General features: G+C 45.0%; 1 protein-coding gene across 1 annotated transcript in view; it reads right to left on the minus strand.

The window, feature by feature from the left end:
* LOC146776319 (polycystin-1-like protein 3) overlaps positions 1-17,735 on the minus strand; it is a 729,731-nt gene that overhangs the window by 349,333 nt on the left and 362,663 nt on the right. Inside the window, exons 20-21 of the mRNA XM_085639623.1 lie at positions 13,472-13,615; positions 6,195-6,380 (exon numbers count right to left, since the gene is read on the minus strand). Of these exons, the coding sequence (XP_085495749.1) occupies positions 6,195-6,380; positions 13,472-13,615 (330 nt within the window). The remainder of the gene's footprint in view (positions 1-6,194; positions 6,381-13,471; positions 13,616-17,735) is intronic.

Raw genomic sequence — 17,735 nt, forward strand, 5'->3', positions numbered from 1 at the left:
GAGACAGGACTTTTCTACATTCTTGTGGGATGCTCAAGTGTTAAATCTCCTGGGACTCAGGAGCCAAGCTGATAATCTCAGAGAACCTTGGTCTGAAGGTCGAACTTGTCCCTGGTTCATGGTTAAAAGAGACGGAATCGTCTTGAGGGGTATCAGAGGTTGCAGAGACAGAAGATGGAGTTCCGTGTGCAAAAGTTTGAGAGGCCACGCTGGCGCTATTAAGATGATTTTGCAGGGTTCCGCCACTATATTCTTTAGCACCCTTGGAAGGAGAGAACGGGGAGGAAAAGCGTAGGCAAATACGCCGGACCATGCTATTAAAAAAGCATTCCCCCAGGATCCCTGTTGGGGATGCCAGCTTGCGAAGTACTGACATTTGGCGTTGTCGCAAGTGGCAAACAGGTCTATAACTGGCTTGCCCCAGCAGTAGAAAATGTGATTGAGAGTGCCTTGATTCAACTCCCACTCAAGGCAGGATGTTTGTAATCTGCTTAGCAAGAAGCCATGGTGTTCTGCTTCCCTGGTACATACTCCGCTGTCAGAGAGACCTTGTACCAAATTGTCCAGTTCTAAATGAGCTGAGTTTCTTGAGACAGAGAAAGATATTGTACTCCTCCTTGCTTATTTAAGTAGTGCATTTGCGTAGTATTGTGTGTCCTGACAAGCACGGAGGAATTCTTTATTCTGGGCAGGAAGGCTTGTAGAGCAAGGAACACCGCTCTTAGTTCGATAAGATTTATATGCAGGTTCCGTCGAGATGGCAGCCATTTGCTGCTGATCCGAAGTTCTGTAGGACGGCTCCCCAGCCCTCCAGAGAAGTGGCCGTTGTTATCACCAGGGGAGAGGTTAGGGGCAGGAATGGTAATCCTTGTGACAGATGACGAGTAGTGAGGTGACCATGGGTGGAGTTACTTGAATTAAGTCGTCGAATGTGCCATTGATCTGCACCCACTGGATGTTTAGAGCTTCCCAAAGAGGATGCATGTGCAGGCGACAGTGAAGGATGAGAAAAAAACAAGAGGACATCATACCCACGAGAGATTTGTAACTGCGTACGGAAAGAGACTTTCTTCTTTGTATGCGGCCCGCTAAAGTTAGAAGCTTTTGTTGTCTTTCCAATGTGGGATAAGCCCTGTTTAAGGTAGTATTCAGGATGGCTCCTAAAAATATTAGTCGCTGGGTAGGTTGAAGGAATGATTCCTCCGGATTTAAGGTGAGACTCAGTCGTCTGAAGAGGCGTAGACAGGCCTTGGTAGATGTTTTTGCGGCATTGCAGGTAGGAGCCTTGACTAGCCAGTCGTCGAGGTAAGGAAAAAATTGGTGGTGATGTTGTCTGAGATGCGCTGCTACTGGAGCTAGGCATTTTGTAAAAATATGAGGGGCCGATTTGAGTCCGAAAGGCAACAATCTGAGAAACTTTTTGTGTTTTTTGTGTATGGGTATGTGGAATTATGCGTCCTGAAGGTCTAAGGACGCCATGTAGTCGTTTCCATTGACAAGCTGCAACACATCCTGGATGGTGATAATGATGAACGACCGTTTCTTGAGGAACTTGTTTAGATTTCTCACTCTAGAATTTGTCTCCACTACTTTGACTTCTTGCAAACCAAGAAGAAGCAGAATAAAATCATTTTCCCCTTTGGTGAAATGGAATGCTTTCTATTGCTCCCTTTTGAATCATGGAAACGATCTTTAACTTCAAGAGGTGCAAATGCTTGTGAACATGAGGTTGGGGAGGGGTCGGAAGTGGTGGTTCTATGAATTCTAGAGACTGACCAAATTGTACCAGGTCTAAGACCCAACGATCTGTTGTAATTTGTTATCAGTTTTGTAGGTAATGGGAAATTTTGCATGTTACTTCGGAAGGAGGTGGAAGAGTAAGAGGCGGCACTGGTGGAAGATCATTGGCGACGGTTAGTATCCTTCTGTCGTCCTGCTTTTCCTCTGAAAGAAGACTTGTTGTAGGCAGCTCCAAGTGGTTGCCACTGGGCAAACTGTGGTCTGTATTGTTGGCTGGAAGAGGTATAAGCGGGATACAGGTACTGTTGGTAGCCCCCTGTAAGATGACTGACTCTTGCCCCGAGCACCACGAAAGCGCATCTTTCTATAATAAACAGTGCCACAAGCCTTAGCAGTATCTGTATCTTTCTTTATCCCTTGGAAAGCTTCATCAATATACTTTCCAAAAACGTCCTCTCTGTCATAAGGCTTATCTAGAATCTTAGTTTGAACCTCCGGCCAGAATGTTGGGGCCTTCAGCCATCCTTGGGTTCTTAAGACTGCCGCCCCAGCCAGTTGGTGGAACCCGGTGGAAGCGATCTCTATCGCACAATCTATAATCTCCGAGGTGGAACGTTCGCCCTTCAGAAGTATTTTCTTAGCCTCATCTTTGACGTCCAATGGAAGATTATTGATATAAGAGGAAATATCTGACCACATTTGCATGTTGTAACGGCCTAATAAAGCCAGGGAAAACGAAGCCCTGACCGTTAATGCAGACATAGTTGAGAAACGTTTGCCTATGTTGTCCAGTCTTCTACCCTCCATGTCTGCGGGTGCCGATAATGGTACTGAAGGGTTCTTCGATCTACGTTATGCCGCTTGTGATATCACTGAATCAGGTCTTGGATGACCCATGAGACAAGCAGGCGCATCATCAGGAGCCTTATACTTTTTATCAAGTCTTGGTAAGACTGGCAGCACTGTTGCTGGATTCTGCATTATTTTCAAACCTTGGTCCCAGATATAGTCAATAATGGGCTTTGATCTGACTGATTTCCTGAAAGGCTCCTTGAAATCATAAAGGAAACATTCCTGCTGATGTAGGGGCATCGGGAGCTCAAAACGTCTGACTGCTCTCTCTAAGAGGCTATGGAAACCTCCTATGTCTTCTGGAGGTGAATCAGTTTGTGGCGGAGACGGAGACGCTGGTCCCCTAATCACCACGTTAAGTGTTTTCCACAGGTTGGCTGGGGTGGTTGCTGGTGTTTCGTTTACATCCAAGAAAGTGGTTAACACAGTCAATATGTCCGATCGTGTTTGGTCGTATGTGAGAAGTCTCGTATTAAGGTGCCATTGTGGTGCTGTTCGCTCCTGCCCCGGTAGCTCCAGATGTAGGGTGATGGGTGAGTGGTCTGAAAGGGCTGCTGTCCCGATACCAACTGAAACAGTATCACGGGTGAGTTCCAGTGATGTGAGGAGTAATCAATGCGGGCATTCATTTGGTGTGCAGCTGAAAAAAAGTGTATTCCAATGCTGTAGAATGCCTGTAGGATGCTTATATCGACAAACGTCCGTCAGACCCGCCTCCTCCAAACACAGCCTAGTAGACGCAGTGAGTACCCCAGATTGTCCCACCCTGGGTGTGGTGCGGTCTCTGTGTGTGCCCATTACAATGTTGAAGTCTCCCCCAACTAGCATTCTTTTGTCTGCCGTCATCAAGAGTTGGCCCATGGATACCCTAATGAAGGATTCCTGGCCTTCGTTCAGGTCGTACATCGTGGCAATTATGTCTGTGATAGCTACTGCAGAGACCTCTAAACTGACCTATATTGCTTTTAATACGACCATATTCGGTTCAGAAATGCTACAAACCCAACATCTATATACAACAAACCAAACTGTTGCAGAGAAAATGTATTATTTATTATATTCAATCTCTGACATATATCCTTTGAGTACAAATTTTTTAAAAAAATGTTTTCTTTCTTTTTATGAACAGTTGGTATACAAATATATACTGTTTACGGTATGGTTTCCGAGCAGCTTTGAAAATGAGTTGCTTTGGAGCATGACTGTATGCTGACATTGACTATACTTAAATAAATAATATTGAATAAAACGAAATGCACTACCCACTGGAGGGTTTGAAAACGCTACTGCTAAACTAACCACATGTACCAGCATGCCGTATAATGATAACTGCGCCCACTAGAGGGACGGAAACTACAAAAGGAGGCAATCGATGTGAGGACTTTAACAGCATCAAATAGTGCGTGGCTTACCTTTGAGAAAGGTCACTTTGGACCGAAACGCGTTAGGACTGCCACCATCATTGTTAAATAAAAGTATTTGTCAGCCAATCAAGAGAGTGCGACTCCGTTTCTCTACGAGTTGGAGAGTTGGGTATGATGTAAAGCGGCCTGGTTCAGCCGCGGGAGTTACGCACAACCAGCAAGCGCGCCAAACTTCCCGTCAGGAACCACAAGATGAAAAAGCTTGTGAAAGCAGAAAGGGAAAGTGGCTTCCACCGAAGACTGTCTATGGTATGGTTTCCGAGCAGCTTTGAAAATGAGTTGCTTTGGAGCATGATTGTATGCTGACCTTGACTATACTTAAATAAATAATATTGAATAAAACGAAATGCACTACCCACTGGAGGGTTTGAAAACGCTACTGCTAAACGAACCACATGTACCAGCATGCCATATAATGATAACTGTGCCCACTAGAGGGACGGAAACTACAAAAGGAGGCAATCGATGTGAGGACTTTAACAGCATCAAATAGTGCGTGGCTTACCTTTGAGAAAGGTCACCTTGGACCGAAACGCGTCAGGACTGCCACCATCATTGTTAAATAAAAGTATTTGTCAGCCAATCGTAAGAGTGCGACTCCGTTTCTCTACGAGTTGGAGAGTTGGGTATGATGGTAAAATATATACATATATACATATATCATTGCCTGTACATGCCTATATTTAGGAATTGTATCTAGTACAGTATAAATCCTTTAAATAGACGTGAACATAACCCCACAAAAAACCTTCAACAAGTCATTCTAACCAATCAAACCTACTCATTCAAACTACACTCATACATTAAAAGAAAAGAGATTCAACCATATGAGGGATCCAATGTGGATCTGATGAGGACAAATCCAAAAGTTATTTAGCGTTTGTAGATAACAACCATCAGCAACTTCTGATGGAGCTATCTCTCAGGGACCACTCCTCATAGGTGTTGTTGGTCTACGCGCGTTTCAGTGGCAAAACCACCTTCTTCAGGACAAAAGTATATAAAATGAATCTCAAATCGAGAGGCCAGGGGTTATCTATGGTTGTTCAAGAGACGGTGATCACTTTCAGCATAAGTCCAAAGTGTTATCGAAAAGTATAACACCTAATGCCATAGTTGAGCGAGTCAGCTCTCATGAGAGAAAGCGTTACTCCTGTCCTGTCGGGGGACTTCTATCATGATGCTCCCTTCGTAAAGGTTGACGCACCAGAAAACAGGCCCCTATTATTATATTGACTCCCCGTGTTTGCCTGCAGCCCCAGACTAAGAGCTCTACACCTCTTCTTGATTTAGTCCCGACCCGTCTTCCCTCTAGGTTGAGAGTGTGGGGGTGTTCCCCTGTTTATGGTTCCCCCTGTGCGAGCCGCGGGGGGTTCCTGCTGGGTCCAGCTCCCTCTCCTTTCTTTTTGCTTCTTCCCCCACCACGTCAGATCCTACCATTGCCTCATGAACCTTCCTGGGTAAGGTTGCTGATAGTTCTTTTTTTGTTCCCCCCCCCTTATATTGCAGAATACAGACATTTCTTACCCCTTTGGGTTCCTATTGTTCATTTACCAATGCGCTCATCACACTTGAAGCTCCACAGAGGGTTTGCGCTCATGCTGTATGATAGATGGTGGGGTCACTCCTCTGACCTGCCACATTTTTAGCAACTTTTGATCCTTTTAAGTTAGAAACAATTTTTTTTGTTAAAATCTGCAGATTATGCAGCAGGTGATGGATTATGTGGCAAATGCGGCAAATCGGTAATTATGTGAAAAAAAACAGTTGACGCAGAATTGAATAATTCCAGTGGCCATGCCTAAAGCTCGAAGAACACTGAACACAATGCCAAGCATAGTGGAAGAATTGCACTAGGAAATTGCACCATGCACCCTTTCAGCACCTCTTCCATGACGTCACAGGAACGGACATCACACATAATTTGACCAGAAGGGTCGCATATTGTACAGCTCGTCGAGAACTTAAAGATGGAGCATGTTACTAAATATTGAATTGAAAAAGGCACAAAACAGGTTTTTGGAAGATCAATCATCATAATGGTTGAATCAGAGGGGATGAAAATAAAACGAATGAGCAGGACTGAAAACTAGATAAGGTAGCGAATACTATCCATAACTACCTCTAGATGAGTCGAACCATGCCTCCCAAAAGCACAGGCATACACTGGTAACCTACCTTGATAGGTCCCGTAAAGGCTGGAAGAGAGGGTACTGTTGGCCCAACTGTAGAAGCGTTCAATGTCTAAGACCTTGTCAAAGTTGCTGGTGAAGCTCTGCTGTATGGCCCGGTTCAGGTAAAACTCATTGGGACCCTTCTCTGCATACGCAATGACCATGATGACAACCAGGAAGATGATGTGCACTGAGAGAGAAATGGTCGGAGATGTGACATTCAAAAACTGTGCAGTGAGAGAGATGGCCAGAGCTTAGCCATCGAAAAATAGTGCAGCATAAGAGCATGCCAGAGATGTGCTACTGAAAATCTGTTTATTGCGAAAGAGAGAGGGATGGAGAGACTGTGGAATAAAATGCTGTGCACTGAGAGACATGGTCAGGTGAGCCATTAAAAACTGTGCAACAAGATGGAAAGACAGATCCGTGTCATTAAAAAGATGTGCAGATCTTAGGAAAATAAGTGACTTACCTGTAACTGCGGTTATCTAGTATTGATATCTTTCTCATCACACGCCTGAACCATTCCCTGTCATCGAGAGGGGAGTCCCAAGGTAAAATATTCAAGCAGTTCTTAAAAATCTTCACAGGCTATAAAAGCCTTAGGCCATTTAAATAGTAGCCTATCTATGTTCTTTTTAAAAAAAGGACCTGGGGCCAGATGTACGACCCTATATTGGATGTGCAAACGGGTTTGCGACCCGTTTGCGCATACAAAATGAATGTTTTGTGACCGCATTTGCGGTTGCAAAACACTCCCAGGGACCACTACCTACCCTTAAAAATTAAAACGGATATGTTTTTTTTAAATGCATCCCATTTTCTTTTAAGGAAAACTGGCTGCATTTTGTTAAAAAAACTGCTTTATTTAAAAGCAGTCCCAGACATGGTGGTCTGCTGAGCCCAGCAGGACACCATCCCTGGGAGGGCCTGTGATTCTCAATGGGCTCACAAATTGCGAGAGGCTCATTAATATTCATGAGCCTCGCAATTTGCGACCCCATTGGGAATTGCAAACAGTGTTAAACACACTGTTGTACATGTCAAATAGAACCTTGCAGATTGCGAGTCGCAATTTGTGAGGCGCTATTTTGCAGGTCGTACATCTGGCCCCTGATGTTGAAACCCAGCCAATCAGCTGCCAGCACCCTTTAGAACACTCGTAGCAGAGGCAGGTTCTCTTCAGATTTTCTAAGCACAAGTGGGACGTAAGAATCCCAAAACTTAAAGAGAACTATCTCTACGGGGAGGAGGGTGGGTTGCATGTGAATCTATGAAAGATACCAATACTGGATAACCGCAGTTACAGGTAAGTAACTTTAATCTTATCCAGTATTGGGGTATCTTTCATAGATTCATATGCCTGAATCAGAATAGCAAGCAGTACCCAAATTTGTACTGTCATTAGAGGAAGGAGGGAGACATGCAAATCATAACCCCCAAGATACTGAAATATAATAGGGACATTTGTAACCATGTATATACTATTTCAAACTCTGGACAGCTGTCAAAAAGAAAAATTCCTAGAAACGAAACATGCATCCTTAATATACCATAATATTTAAGATGTATCCAATGAAGTGTTTCGTAGAATAAAATAATTGAACTATTAAGACAACGTTTAACTTCCAGAGTTATACAAAAAATCTACATAAGCAACAGAAAGAAAGTAAAGTTATATATTTTAAATAAGAGATAGAATTTCTCTTTTATCAGACAAAGAGGCTGACCTTAATTGAAGAGATGACGTAGTACCGCTTGGCCCACAGCTGCATCCTCACGTTGCGTAGATTGGAGACAGTAATGCTGTGTAAAGGTATGGCCACTTTTCCATCTCGCAGCAGGGCAAATCTTCTCCAATATTACACCAGCGAACAGAGCTGCTGACATAGAAACTGCCCTAGGGGAGTGTGCTTTAGATCTTCTTATTAAAGGCTTGTTAGCCTTATCATGCAGAATTGGATTTCAGAAGAGACCCACCTGGCAACATTGGCCTTGGTTACTGCGTCTCCTTTTCTGTCTTGCCGTAGGCTAACAGCAGCTGAACCGTCTTTCTTATTCCTTTAGTTTTATGCAGGTAGAATTTTAAACACCTCTTAACATCCAACAGGTGTTAAGACCGTTCTGCTGGACTAGATGGGTTTGGGAAAAAGGATTGAAGTATCACTGGTTCGTTGAGGTGGAACTGTGTTAGGACTTTTGGGATAAAAGTTGGGTTTGTCCGCAGAGCTACATAGTTATCAGTGAAATGCAGAAAAGGTCCCTTGATTGTAAAAGTTTGTATCTTGCTAACCCTCCTTGCAGAAGTGAGAGCCAGTAGAAGGGCCACCTTCCAGGTGAGAAACTTAAGCTCTGCTTTTTAAATTGGCTCAAAAGGCTGCCTCATTAACTGTGCAAGAACTTAGTTAAGCTTCCATTCAGGAGGAGATACACGTATTGGGGGAAATGCACGGAAGAGGCCCGTCGTGAATTGTTTTACAAGACTAGAGGCACAGAGAGAAGGAACTTGAGGAGACTTCCTATAACTGGAAATTACAGCCAGGTGAACCTTCACTGTGGAGAAAGTGAGTCCTGACTTCTCCAAAGAGAGGAAATATGGCAAAATCTGCTTAGGAGGTGCTTGAAGAGGGTTAAGGTTGTTTCGAAGGCACCAAAAACAGAATTTCTTCCATTTTAGGCAGTATGTCTCTAAGTGCTATCCGCTCGGGATTTTGCAATAATTTCCTTGCACTCCCCTGAGATATTCAAGTCCCTGAATTCTAGGAACTGAGGTGCCATATGTGCAAATGAAGTGATTGCAGGTCTGGATGATTCACTTGGCCCTTCTCTTTCGTCCACATAGATGGGGATGGCTGCATGCGTATGGGCTTAGACTCCGACAGCAAGAGTAGCTCCGGGAACCAGCACTGCCTGGGCCACCGTGTTGCTATCAGGATTAGACAACAGCCTTCCATCTTTATTTTGGTCAATAACTTGGGAATTAACGGGATGGGGTAAAAAGCATAAGCATATATCCCGGACCATCCCTGGTAGAGGGAATCTGCTGGCATAATACTGGCATTTGGCGTTCTCCTTCATTGTGAAGAGGTCTAACGCTGGTTTTTCCCACCTTCGAAACACCTTATCGAGTTGGGACTGCTCCAGCTCTCACTCATGACAACTGGTCTGCATTCTGCTTAACGTGTCTGCCAGAGTACTGTGCAGACCTCTGACATGTTCGGCTTTTAGTGAGATTCCATGTTGTGTCGTCCAATCCCATAGCTCCTGCGCTTCCTGAGATAGTGTAATGGATTTTGTTCCTCCTTGTTTGTTGACGTAATAAATGCTGGTCGTATTGTCTGTACGAACCAGCATATCCTCATTAAGAATGATTGAAGAGATAGGAAGATGGCTTTGAGCTCTTGCCTGTTGCTGTGCAGATGTTTCTACTCAGAGGACCATTTGCCCTGAATCTGTAACTCTTGCAGGTGACCTCCTCAGCCGTCCATGGATGCGTCCGTTGTCAGTATGAAATCTGGGAAAGTATGGAGGAAACTAAGGCCTTTTACAAGATGCGGTGCCTGAAACCACCATCGCAGTGCCTCTACCATTCGTGATCTGTATTACATCCTCGAAGGATCCAGAAGCCTGTTGTCATTGTTTTTGTAGTTCCTCTTGAAGAGGCCTTATTCTCAGTCTGGCTAGTGGCACCACATCTAATGCTGAAGAACACATCCCCAGTAGCGACTTGTACATTCCCACAGAAACTGACTTTTTTCTTGATATATTCTTCACAACTCTTTGCAAACGTATCTGTCTTTCGTGAGATAGGAAGGCTTTGCATTGAATGGTATCTATGGATGCTCCCAGGAAGGATATGACTTGACTTGCATGGAATGAAGATTTCTCTTTGTTTACACTGAGTCCCAAAGTCTTGAACATGTGAAGGCATTTGCTTGTAGCTCAACTGGCCTTCTGTGCTGTTGACTCTTTGAGCAGCCAGTCGTCGAGATATGGGAATACTTGGAGCCCTTGAGATCTCAGAGCTGCTGCTACGGGCGCTAAGCACTTGGTATAGATCCTTGTCGCTGATTTGAGACCAAACGGAAGTACTGAGCACAGCAACTCTCAGCAGTTGTCTAAAGCCAGTATAGGCCACATCAAGGAAACAGTCAATGGTTTCCGAAGCTGCATGCTCCCCTTCCACTAGTATCTTTCGTGCCTCTTGTCTTCAGGTATAAGGTCTTTTAAGCCTGCCACATGTGACCACATTTGGCGGTCGTAGCGGCCAATAATGGCGAACGTATTTGCTGCCCTAATTGTAACTGCTGCCATAGAAGAGAAATGTTTCCCTAAAATGTTCATCCTACGCCCTTCCTTATCAGGAGGAGTGGTAATCGGGGTAGCAGGGTTTTTGGAATGTCTTTGTGCCGCTTGAGAAAAGACTGAGTCCGGTTTGGGGTGTCCAATGAGGCAAGATGGAGAATCCTCTGGCGCCCTCTACTTCTTATCAATAAGGGATAGCACTGTTGGTATGGATGCTGGTGTCTTCATTATCTTGATGCCTTCCTGCCAAATGTAATCTATAATTGGTATGGAGCGTACCAATTTCCTTGTGTCTTCCTTGAAGTCATATAAAAAGCATTTAGTCTGTTTGACTGCAATAGGCAGATGAAACCTGTTGGCTGCCCTCTGCATTAGATTCTGAAACACCCCAATAGCCTCCAGAGGAGAATCTGATTGGAGAAGCGGAGGAGGGGAAGGAGTTGGAATAACATGAATGAATTAATGAATATAAAATTTAGAGCGCTAACTTAGCCCAAGGGCATCAAGGCGCTATAGCAGAACAATGTGCGGACAAGACAGAAACACACTCAGACAGGGGTAGTTGTAAACAACCAGGTCTTTAAAGCTTTGCGAAAAAGGGAATGTGACACCTGCCTGGAAAATTCTTCCGGGAGGGAATTCCACAACTTAGCTGCGGCTGACGAGAATGCTCTACCTCCCCATTTCATCTTTTTGAACCTTGGTACTATGAGGAGGTTTTTTCTCGCCGACCTAAGCTCCCTAGTGGGTATATAGCGCTTGAACATGGATTTGATGCCATCAGCTCCCAGACCATAGTAGGCATTGTGAGTCAAACAGAAGGTTTTGAAAAGAATTCTGCGATCCAGTGGCAGCCAGTGCAATGTGGAAAGAGAAGCCGATGCTGAGTGATACTTTGGCAAGTCCATTACCAGCCTGGCAGCGGCATTCTGCACCAGTTGGAGGCGTTGCACCAGTCCCTAGTTAATACCCAAATAAAGAGCGGGCAAGTAAGCTCTATGAACTCTGAGGATAGGTAAGCTAACGTGGACCCCCAGGTCTTATCGAATTTAGGCAGTGTGTGGTAATCCGCTCCATCCCCACAACCTCCCACATTTTGTGCAGCTAATCTAACTTGGTCGGGACGGCGGTCGTGCCCCATTTTGCAAGGAGAACCTGCTTGGCTGCCCCTAGTGAGCGCCCTGCCCCTACAAGACCATAGAAGGTATGTGAGAGGATTGGGTAGCCCCAGCAAGATTTAACTAGGAAATCTGGGGAGTTCTGTCTGGTATACCTGATCGATTATGGGCAGGATAGTCTCCCAGAATGCCTGTATCTTAGGGCAACAGAGGTTGCTGCAACGGGGCTTCCATTTAACGACCCTCACCGGGGTGTAATACCAATAGTGTGCAATTTTCAGGAGCATTTCCTTCCCTGTGGTGCTGCACGAGGATGCCCGGGCCCTGAATAATAATAATCCGCCCACACCTTGGGGGAGAACTCCCGACTCAGTTCCGCCTCCCACCTACGCTGCGCTGGGGACTTGGCCTGGGTTCCTGCCCTGTTGAGGAAGCCATAAATATCTGACAGAAGGCGTTTGTTGGGTGGTGCGGGTGATGTAACAAATCTCAAATTTTATGAGGAGCCGACTAGCATGCAAACGGACCTGGGGTTGTGTGACCCAATGGCGCAGCACCAAGTACTAACCAACACGCGTCCTTGGGGATCCCATCGTGAGCCACTAACCTGGGGAAATCCAGGATTCCCCGCAAATCAAAAAGGTCGCCTATACGCTTACAGTTTGCCTCTTGCCATTTCAGGTAGACGTTTCCCACTAGGGCCCGGGGGAAATCTGGGTTCCCAATAAAAGCGGGGCAAGGGTGAGATAGCCGAGGACAGCTGACACTTCTCCTGGACCCTGTGTCACACGCCCGCATAGTGGCTCGCAGGACTGGGGAGAGGTACGCGCCCAGCGGCCGGTGACGTCTGGGTAGCCATGGGACCTTCCAAATATGGATCCCTGCGACCCCCCATCCATAAAACATCATTGGTCCTTTTTTAAAAAGGACATAGATAGACTACTATTTAAATGGTCTAATGCCATTCTAGTCTATAAAGTTTTTTAAGCACTTCTTGAATATTTTACAGTGGGACTCCCATCTCAACGACGGGGAATGATTCAGGCATATGAATCTACGAAAGATACCCCAATACTGGATAAACTACTCTACCAGTATCTCTGATATCACAGTTTTCAAGTTAGGGCTTTAAAAGTGGAAAATCAGCAACACTCATTACAAAATGTGTGAGCTAGGCATTGAAGCAATTATTGTGCCAGCTTCACAGATTTCATGGGATCAGAGGAAGGTCATTCATGAATTGTTATATCTGCTAGTTCTTATAATGTATAGAAGATTAGCATCGCTGGTTCCATATTATGAGAGATAAGTTTCTCATCCACCATTATGTCAGCACCACTTATTTCATGGTATCTAATCAGATTCGTTCATTAAGTATGATGTCAGCATCACTTATTCCATTGTATCTAATATGTTTTTTTCCACGAGTGTGATATCACTTAATATATTTAATGGTATCTGATCGGTTTCTGCCATTGAGTGTTATGTCACTAGCACTTCTTTCCTGGTACCTAAGTTCAGCATGAAGTCCGCATCATTTATTTCATGGTGTTCAAGGTAGATTTTCCCTAGAGTGTTAGGCAGCTTCACTGACTTTATGATGAGCAAGTTAGGTTTCCATTGATTGATATGCCTGTATTGCTTGATTCATGGTACCTCAGCTAATTGTTCTATTAAGCATTAGAGTACTCCAAATATTCAAAAACACAAACCTTTTTGCAGGCACTTCCATGAACGCAAAGCAGTGTTTATCAAGCACACAGTGAAAACATAACAACGTGTGCCTGCCGCAAATCCCTATAGGAGAGAAGTGTGGTTCAGCTGCCAATCATCGAAAAGCACCAATGATTTGCCATACCAACAAAGTCCCGGATGAAGCGGTAGAGTTCCTTTTCCCTCTGGGCCAGTTTTCTGCGATCAATGAAGCTGCCGATAGGAGGTGGTTGATAGATGGGATTTGTTGGGTCTCTCCATCCCGATAGCTCCCAGTCAGGATGTTTGGCTAGGAGAAAACAACACACAGCATAGTTTTTATAAAACAGTCCTGTGCCGGCACAAGGGAATATGAACAAAAGAAAAGAAAAAAATTAGAAATTTTAATGTAAGTCAAATGGTTTGTGGGGAGTGATAAAAAATCTATGTTGAAAAGAGTTTTGTACACTTGTTTACGGTGTCCATACCACTGAAGCAGGCAGCAGCGCCCATGGTGAAAGAGATTACTATTATGGGGGTGAAAAATAATAAAATCAAACAAGTATGTCTGGAATAATGCCAATATCAGTGTTTATCTAAACTGAATAGGAGCAAACCCCACACTCCTGGTGCCACAATTCAGGTTGTGCGACCAAACAGATCCGTGTTCAATACCCTTTCTTGGTCAAGTTCTCCCACTGTGGATCTCGAACTTTAGTCGAACAACTCGAGACTGCCAAGATTGTAGCCTTGCACCCTGCAACGCCTAAAAGGATATTATGCTCCCGCTCTTGAAACTGACCTGGAGGAACAAAGGGAACCAGGCGATAGTTAGTAACGACTCTGGGCCTTATTATTTTGCTGCGGCAGATGCTTATGTAATCAATATTAGAAACTCGACCTGGGGGGTGTTTCCAATTAAATGGGATGGGACATATATGAGCTAAACTGGTAGGGTGTTGAGTGGTTGAGGTCTTTAACATACATTAAAAGTAGGTTGAGTATAGGACATCTTTAAGGAGGAGCAGTGGTGAAATCGGTGTGAAACCGTTTGTGACTGAGAGACAGCAAGTTGGTGATGTCTGTAGTTCAGGCGATGGTAGTGAGCTGTGCAAAGGACCACTCTGGGTGGATTTTGGGTCTCTGTTAAACACAGGTGCCTTTAATGAAATTCCCTGTTGGCCATTACCATATTACAATTTACCCTGGCATTTTGAATTTTCCAGCATGTTATGCAATGCATGCCAAGCTGATTATGTAGTGAAAACCTATGCCCAGTTCACTGTACAAGTGTTGTGATTGGTTGTGCATGTGCACTGATAGAGACTAACTTGTTGAATGGGGGGCGCCAGCTGGAAGTTGCTGGGAGCTGAGGAGCAGCAGATCTGAAAAAGAGCTCCTGTCAGGGTGTAACTGAGGGGTGACAGTGGCAGACATCTTGATCTATGGTCCTCTCAATGCCTCTTCAGGGGAAGAGATTCTAAACAGTGCAACTCGCTGTTGACAGGGGTACCTCCCTACTAACCAAGGGCATAGATGAGAGACAGACCAGAGAGCACAGGATTCTGGGTGACTGGCACAAACTCTGTCAGCCAACAAGATCAGGTGAGGGCAGCAGGCTACATGCAAGTATGGATGTGAGGGTTAGTTAGTGTATCACCTGTCCCAATATGTAGTTGACTTGGGAAGAGGCTGAGTAGTCCCAGGGCAAAAAACATTATTTATTTAACCTCAGTTCTCAATGAAACAAAGACAAATCAACTTTTCATCTTTTTGGGAGTTGTGAAAGCAAAAGATCGCCTCAAAAAACCCAGGTGCTCAAGGCGAGTTCTAGGAGTATTTACGAGTAATATCCACATCTACAAATTGTGTAATCCTTCTGAGGGGTAAGAAGGAATACCTCATGAATGGTACAACTTCCAAACTTAACCTAAGACACATTCAGATTTCATTTCTATCACAGCATATAACTTGAAAGGCATTACTGTGGTTATTCAAGTTTAAAACCAGAATATACAACGTAGCAAAGGGGGCGAAGGAAACGGGATTGTATGGCCCCTAGTCCTACTGGGCTTGCATCCACCGTCAGTTCAGTGCAGAGCAGAGGGTCGAAATATGCTAGATGTTCCACTGTCATCACTGCCTTCCTGATCTCCTCGAATGCCTCGTTGCATTGCTGAGACCAGATGAACTTTTGGCCCTGTTTTGTCAGTTCTCTCAGCGGGGTGCTTACCGTTGCAAAGTCTTGTATGTATCTGGCGCAGTAGCTGGCCAGTCCTAAAAATGACCTTATTTCCGCTGCATCTTTTGGTGGTTTCGTGTTCTTCAGCGTCTCCACTTTGCTGGGATCTGGCCTCATCCCTTTTTTTGAAAATATGTGTCCGAAAAATACCAGTTCTTTTCTTTCTAGTTCACATTTTTCTCCATTTAGTGTCAACCCTGCTTGTTCCAGCTGCTTGCATACTTGACGTAGAGCGCTGTTGTGCTCCTCATCAGACTTCCCAAATACTAGAATGTCATCGCTATAGTTGAAACTATTTTGTACTGGTCGTATTACTTGCCGTATCGTCTCCTGGAATATCTCAGCAGCCGATGATATTCCAAAACTTAATCTTTTGTACCTGAATAGGCCTAGGTGCGTGGAGAAAGTTGTTATATATCTTGATTGCGGGTCCAGTTCTAGTTGATGATACCCTTTACACAAATCTAGCTTCGAGAACCTGCACGCCCCTGTTAGACGGCTGATCATGTCATTCAAATGCGGTCCGGGATGGCGTTCTCTCGAGATGGCTGTGTTAGGTATTCTCATGTCCACACATATCCGTATTTTGGAGGTGTTCTTCTTCGGAACTGCCACTATTGGTGATACCCATGGTGTTGGTCCTTCCGCCGGTTCAATGATGTCTTGTGCCAGTAAGTTTTTTAGTTCTTCTTCTACTTGTGGTTGTAGATGTATCGGGACCCTCCTGTGGTGCTGGGCCACCGGCCGGACTGCTTCATTGATGTGCAGCGTTATCTGCTTCCCTTTCAGTTTTCCCAAACCTTCTAGTATTTTCGGGTATTCTTGCAATATTGTCTCTTTTTCTGACATGTGATAAGTCATGGCAAGTAGCCCCATGACCTGTGCTGTTACATTGCTCAACAGGCAAGGTGCTGGGATGTCACCTTTCAGTACGTGTATGTCTTCTTTGTATGCCCTGTCCTTGTATGTTAAAGTCTCTGTAAATTTTCCCATGTTTTCCACCGGCTTCATTGAACCCCAGGTGAACACATCTACTGTCGATGGTCGTAGTGTTGGCTTGACTCTCATCTTCATGTACTCAGATATGCACATGATGTTGCATGTCGCTCCACTGTCAAGCACATACTTCGCTATGTGGTTCCCGACCTCGATGTCCACAGCGGCAGTCTTCTTTATTGTCTGCTTCTCTACCAGCTGGATGTGTTCTTGCTGTCTTTCTTCTTTGGGCACATCAGACATTAGATAGAGCCGAGCTTCTCTCTCAGGTGCTGTAGTGCCGTCCGACTCGTCGGACGAGCTTCTCTCCGCTGTTTCTATGTGTCTGGCATATCTAGTGCTGGTCATCCTTGTTCCGGCTGTACGTCCCCTTTCACTTCTGAACTGTCTGCTCATGCACGTACTTGCGAAGTGATTGTCTCTGTTGCATTTTCTGCACTTCTGGCCCATGGCTGGGCAGGCGCCGACATGGGGAAACTCAAGACCGCACCTGTAGCATGTGTTGTTGGTCTTCCTGGGAGGTGGTCGCTCTCGGTGTTCCTTTTTTCTGACATTTCCGGTGACATGATGTGCCAGTGCCGTTCCTTTGTCTTGGCCCATTTGGACTTGCTTGGCGTGCTCCGTGGCCCGTGCTTCTGTGCGGGCCATCATCAAAATTTTTTCAAGTGTCGTAGGTTCTTTCAGAATGCGTGCTCGGAACTCCACCGACTGACATCCTTCAATGAGACGCAGACGTATCGCTTGGTCGTTGTCAAACTTTTCAAATTCGCAGTGTGTGACCAGTTTCCGCAGCCGTGTCGCAAAATCATCCATACTCTCTTCTGGCCTTTGGCACGCCGTGTTGAACGTGTATCTCTCGAAATCAATGTTGCGTTGGGGGTCAAATTTCTCCGTGAGGCATGCTAGTGCGCCTTTGTAATCTTTTGTTTTGTCGCTGGGAAACGTCAGTAGTAAATCCTCTATGTCGTCTCCCCCAAGATTCACGAGCAGATCCAGTTTCTTGCCCTCCACGACGTCCGTTGCCCGCATGTAGCGTTCAAATTTCCTTATCCATTTCTCCCATCTGATGCCCGCTTGAGGTTCCGATGTGTTGAATGGTATTGGCCTGCGGAAGACAGCTTGTGTGCTCTTTTTGTCGTCGTCACTCATCTTCTTTTTTTTTTTTTTTTCTGCTTCCTTGTTTATTTCTTTA

The sequence above is a fragment of the Triturus cristatus genome, chromosome 12, assembly GCF_964204655.1.
Source record: "Triturus cristatus chromosome 12, aTriCri1.1, whole genome shotgun sequence".
Classification (NCBI taxonomy): Eukaryota; Metazoa; Chordata; class Amphibia; order Caudata; family Salamandridae; genus Triturus; species Triturus cristatus.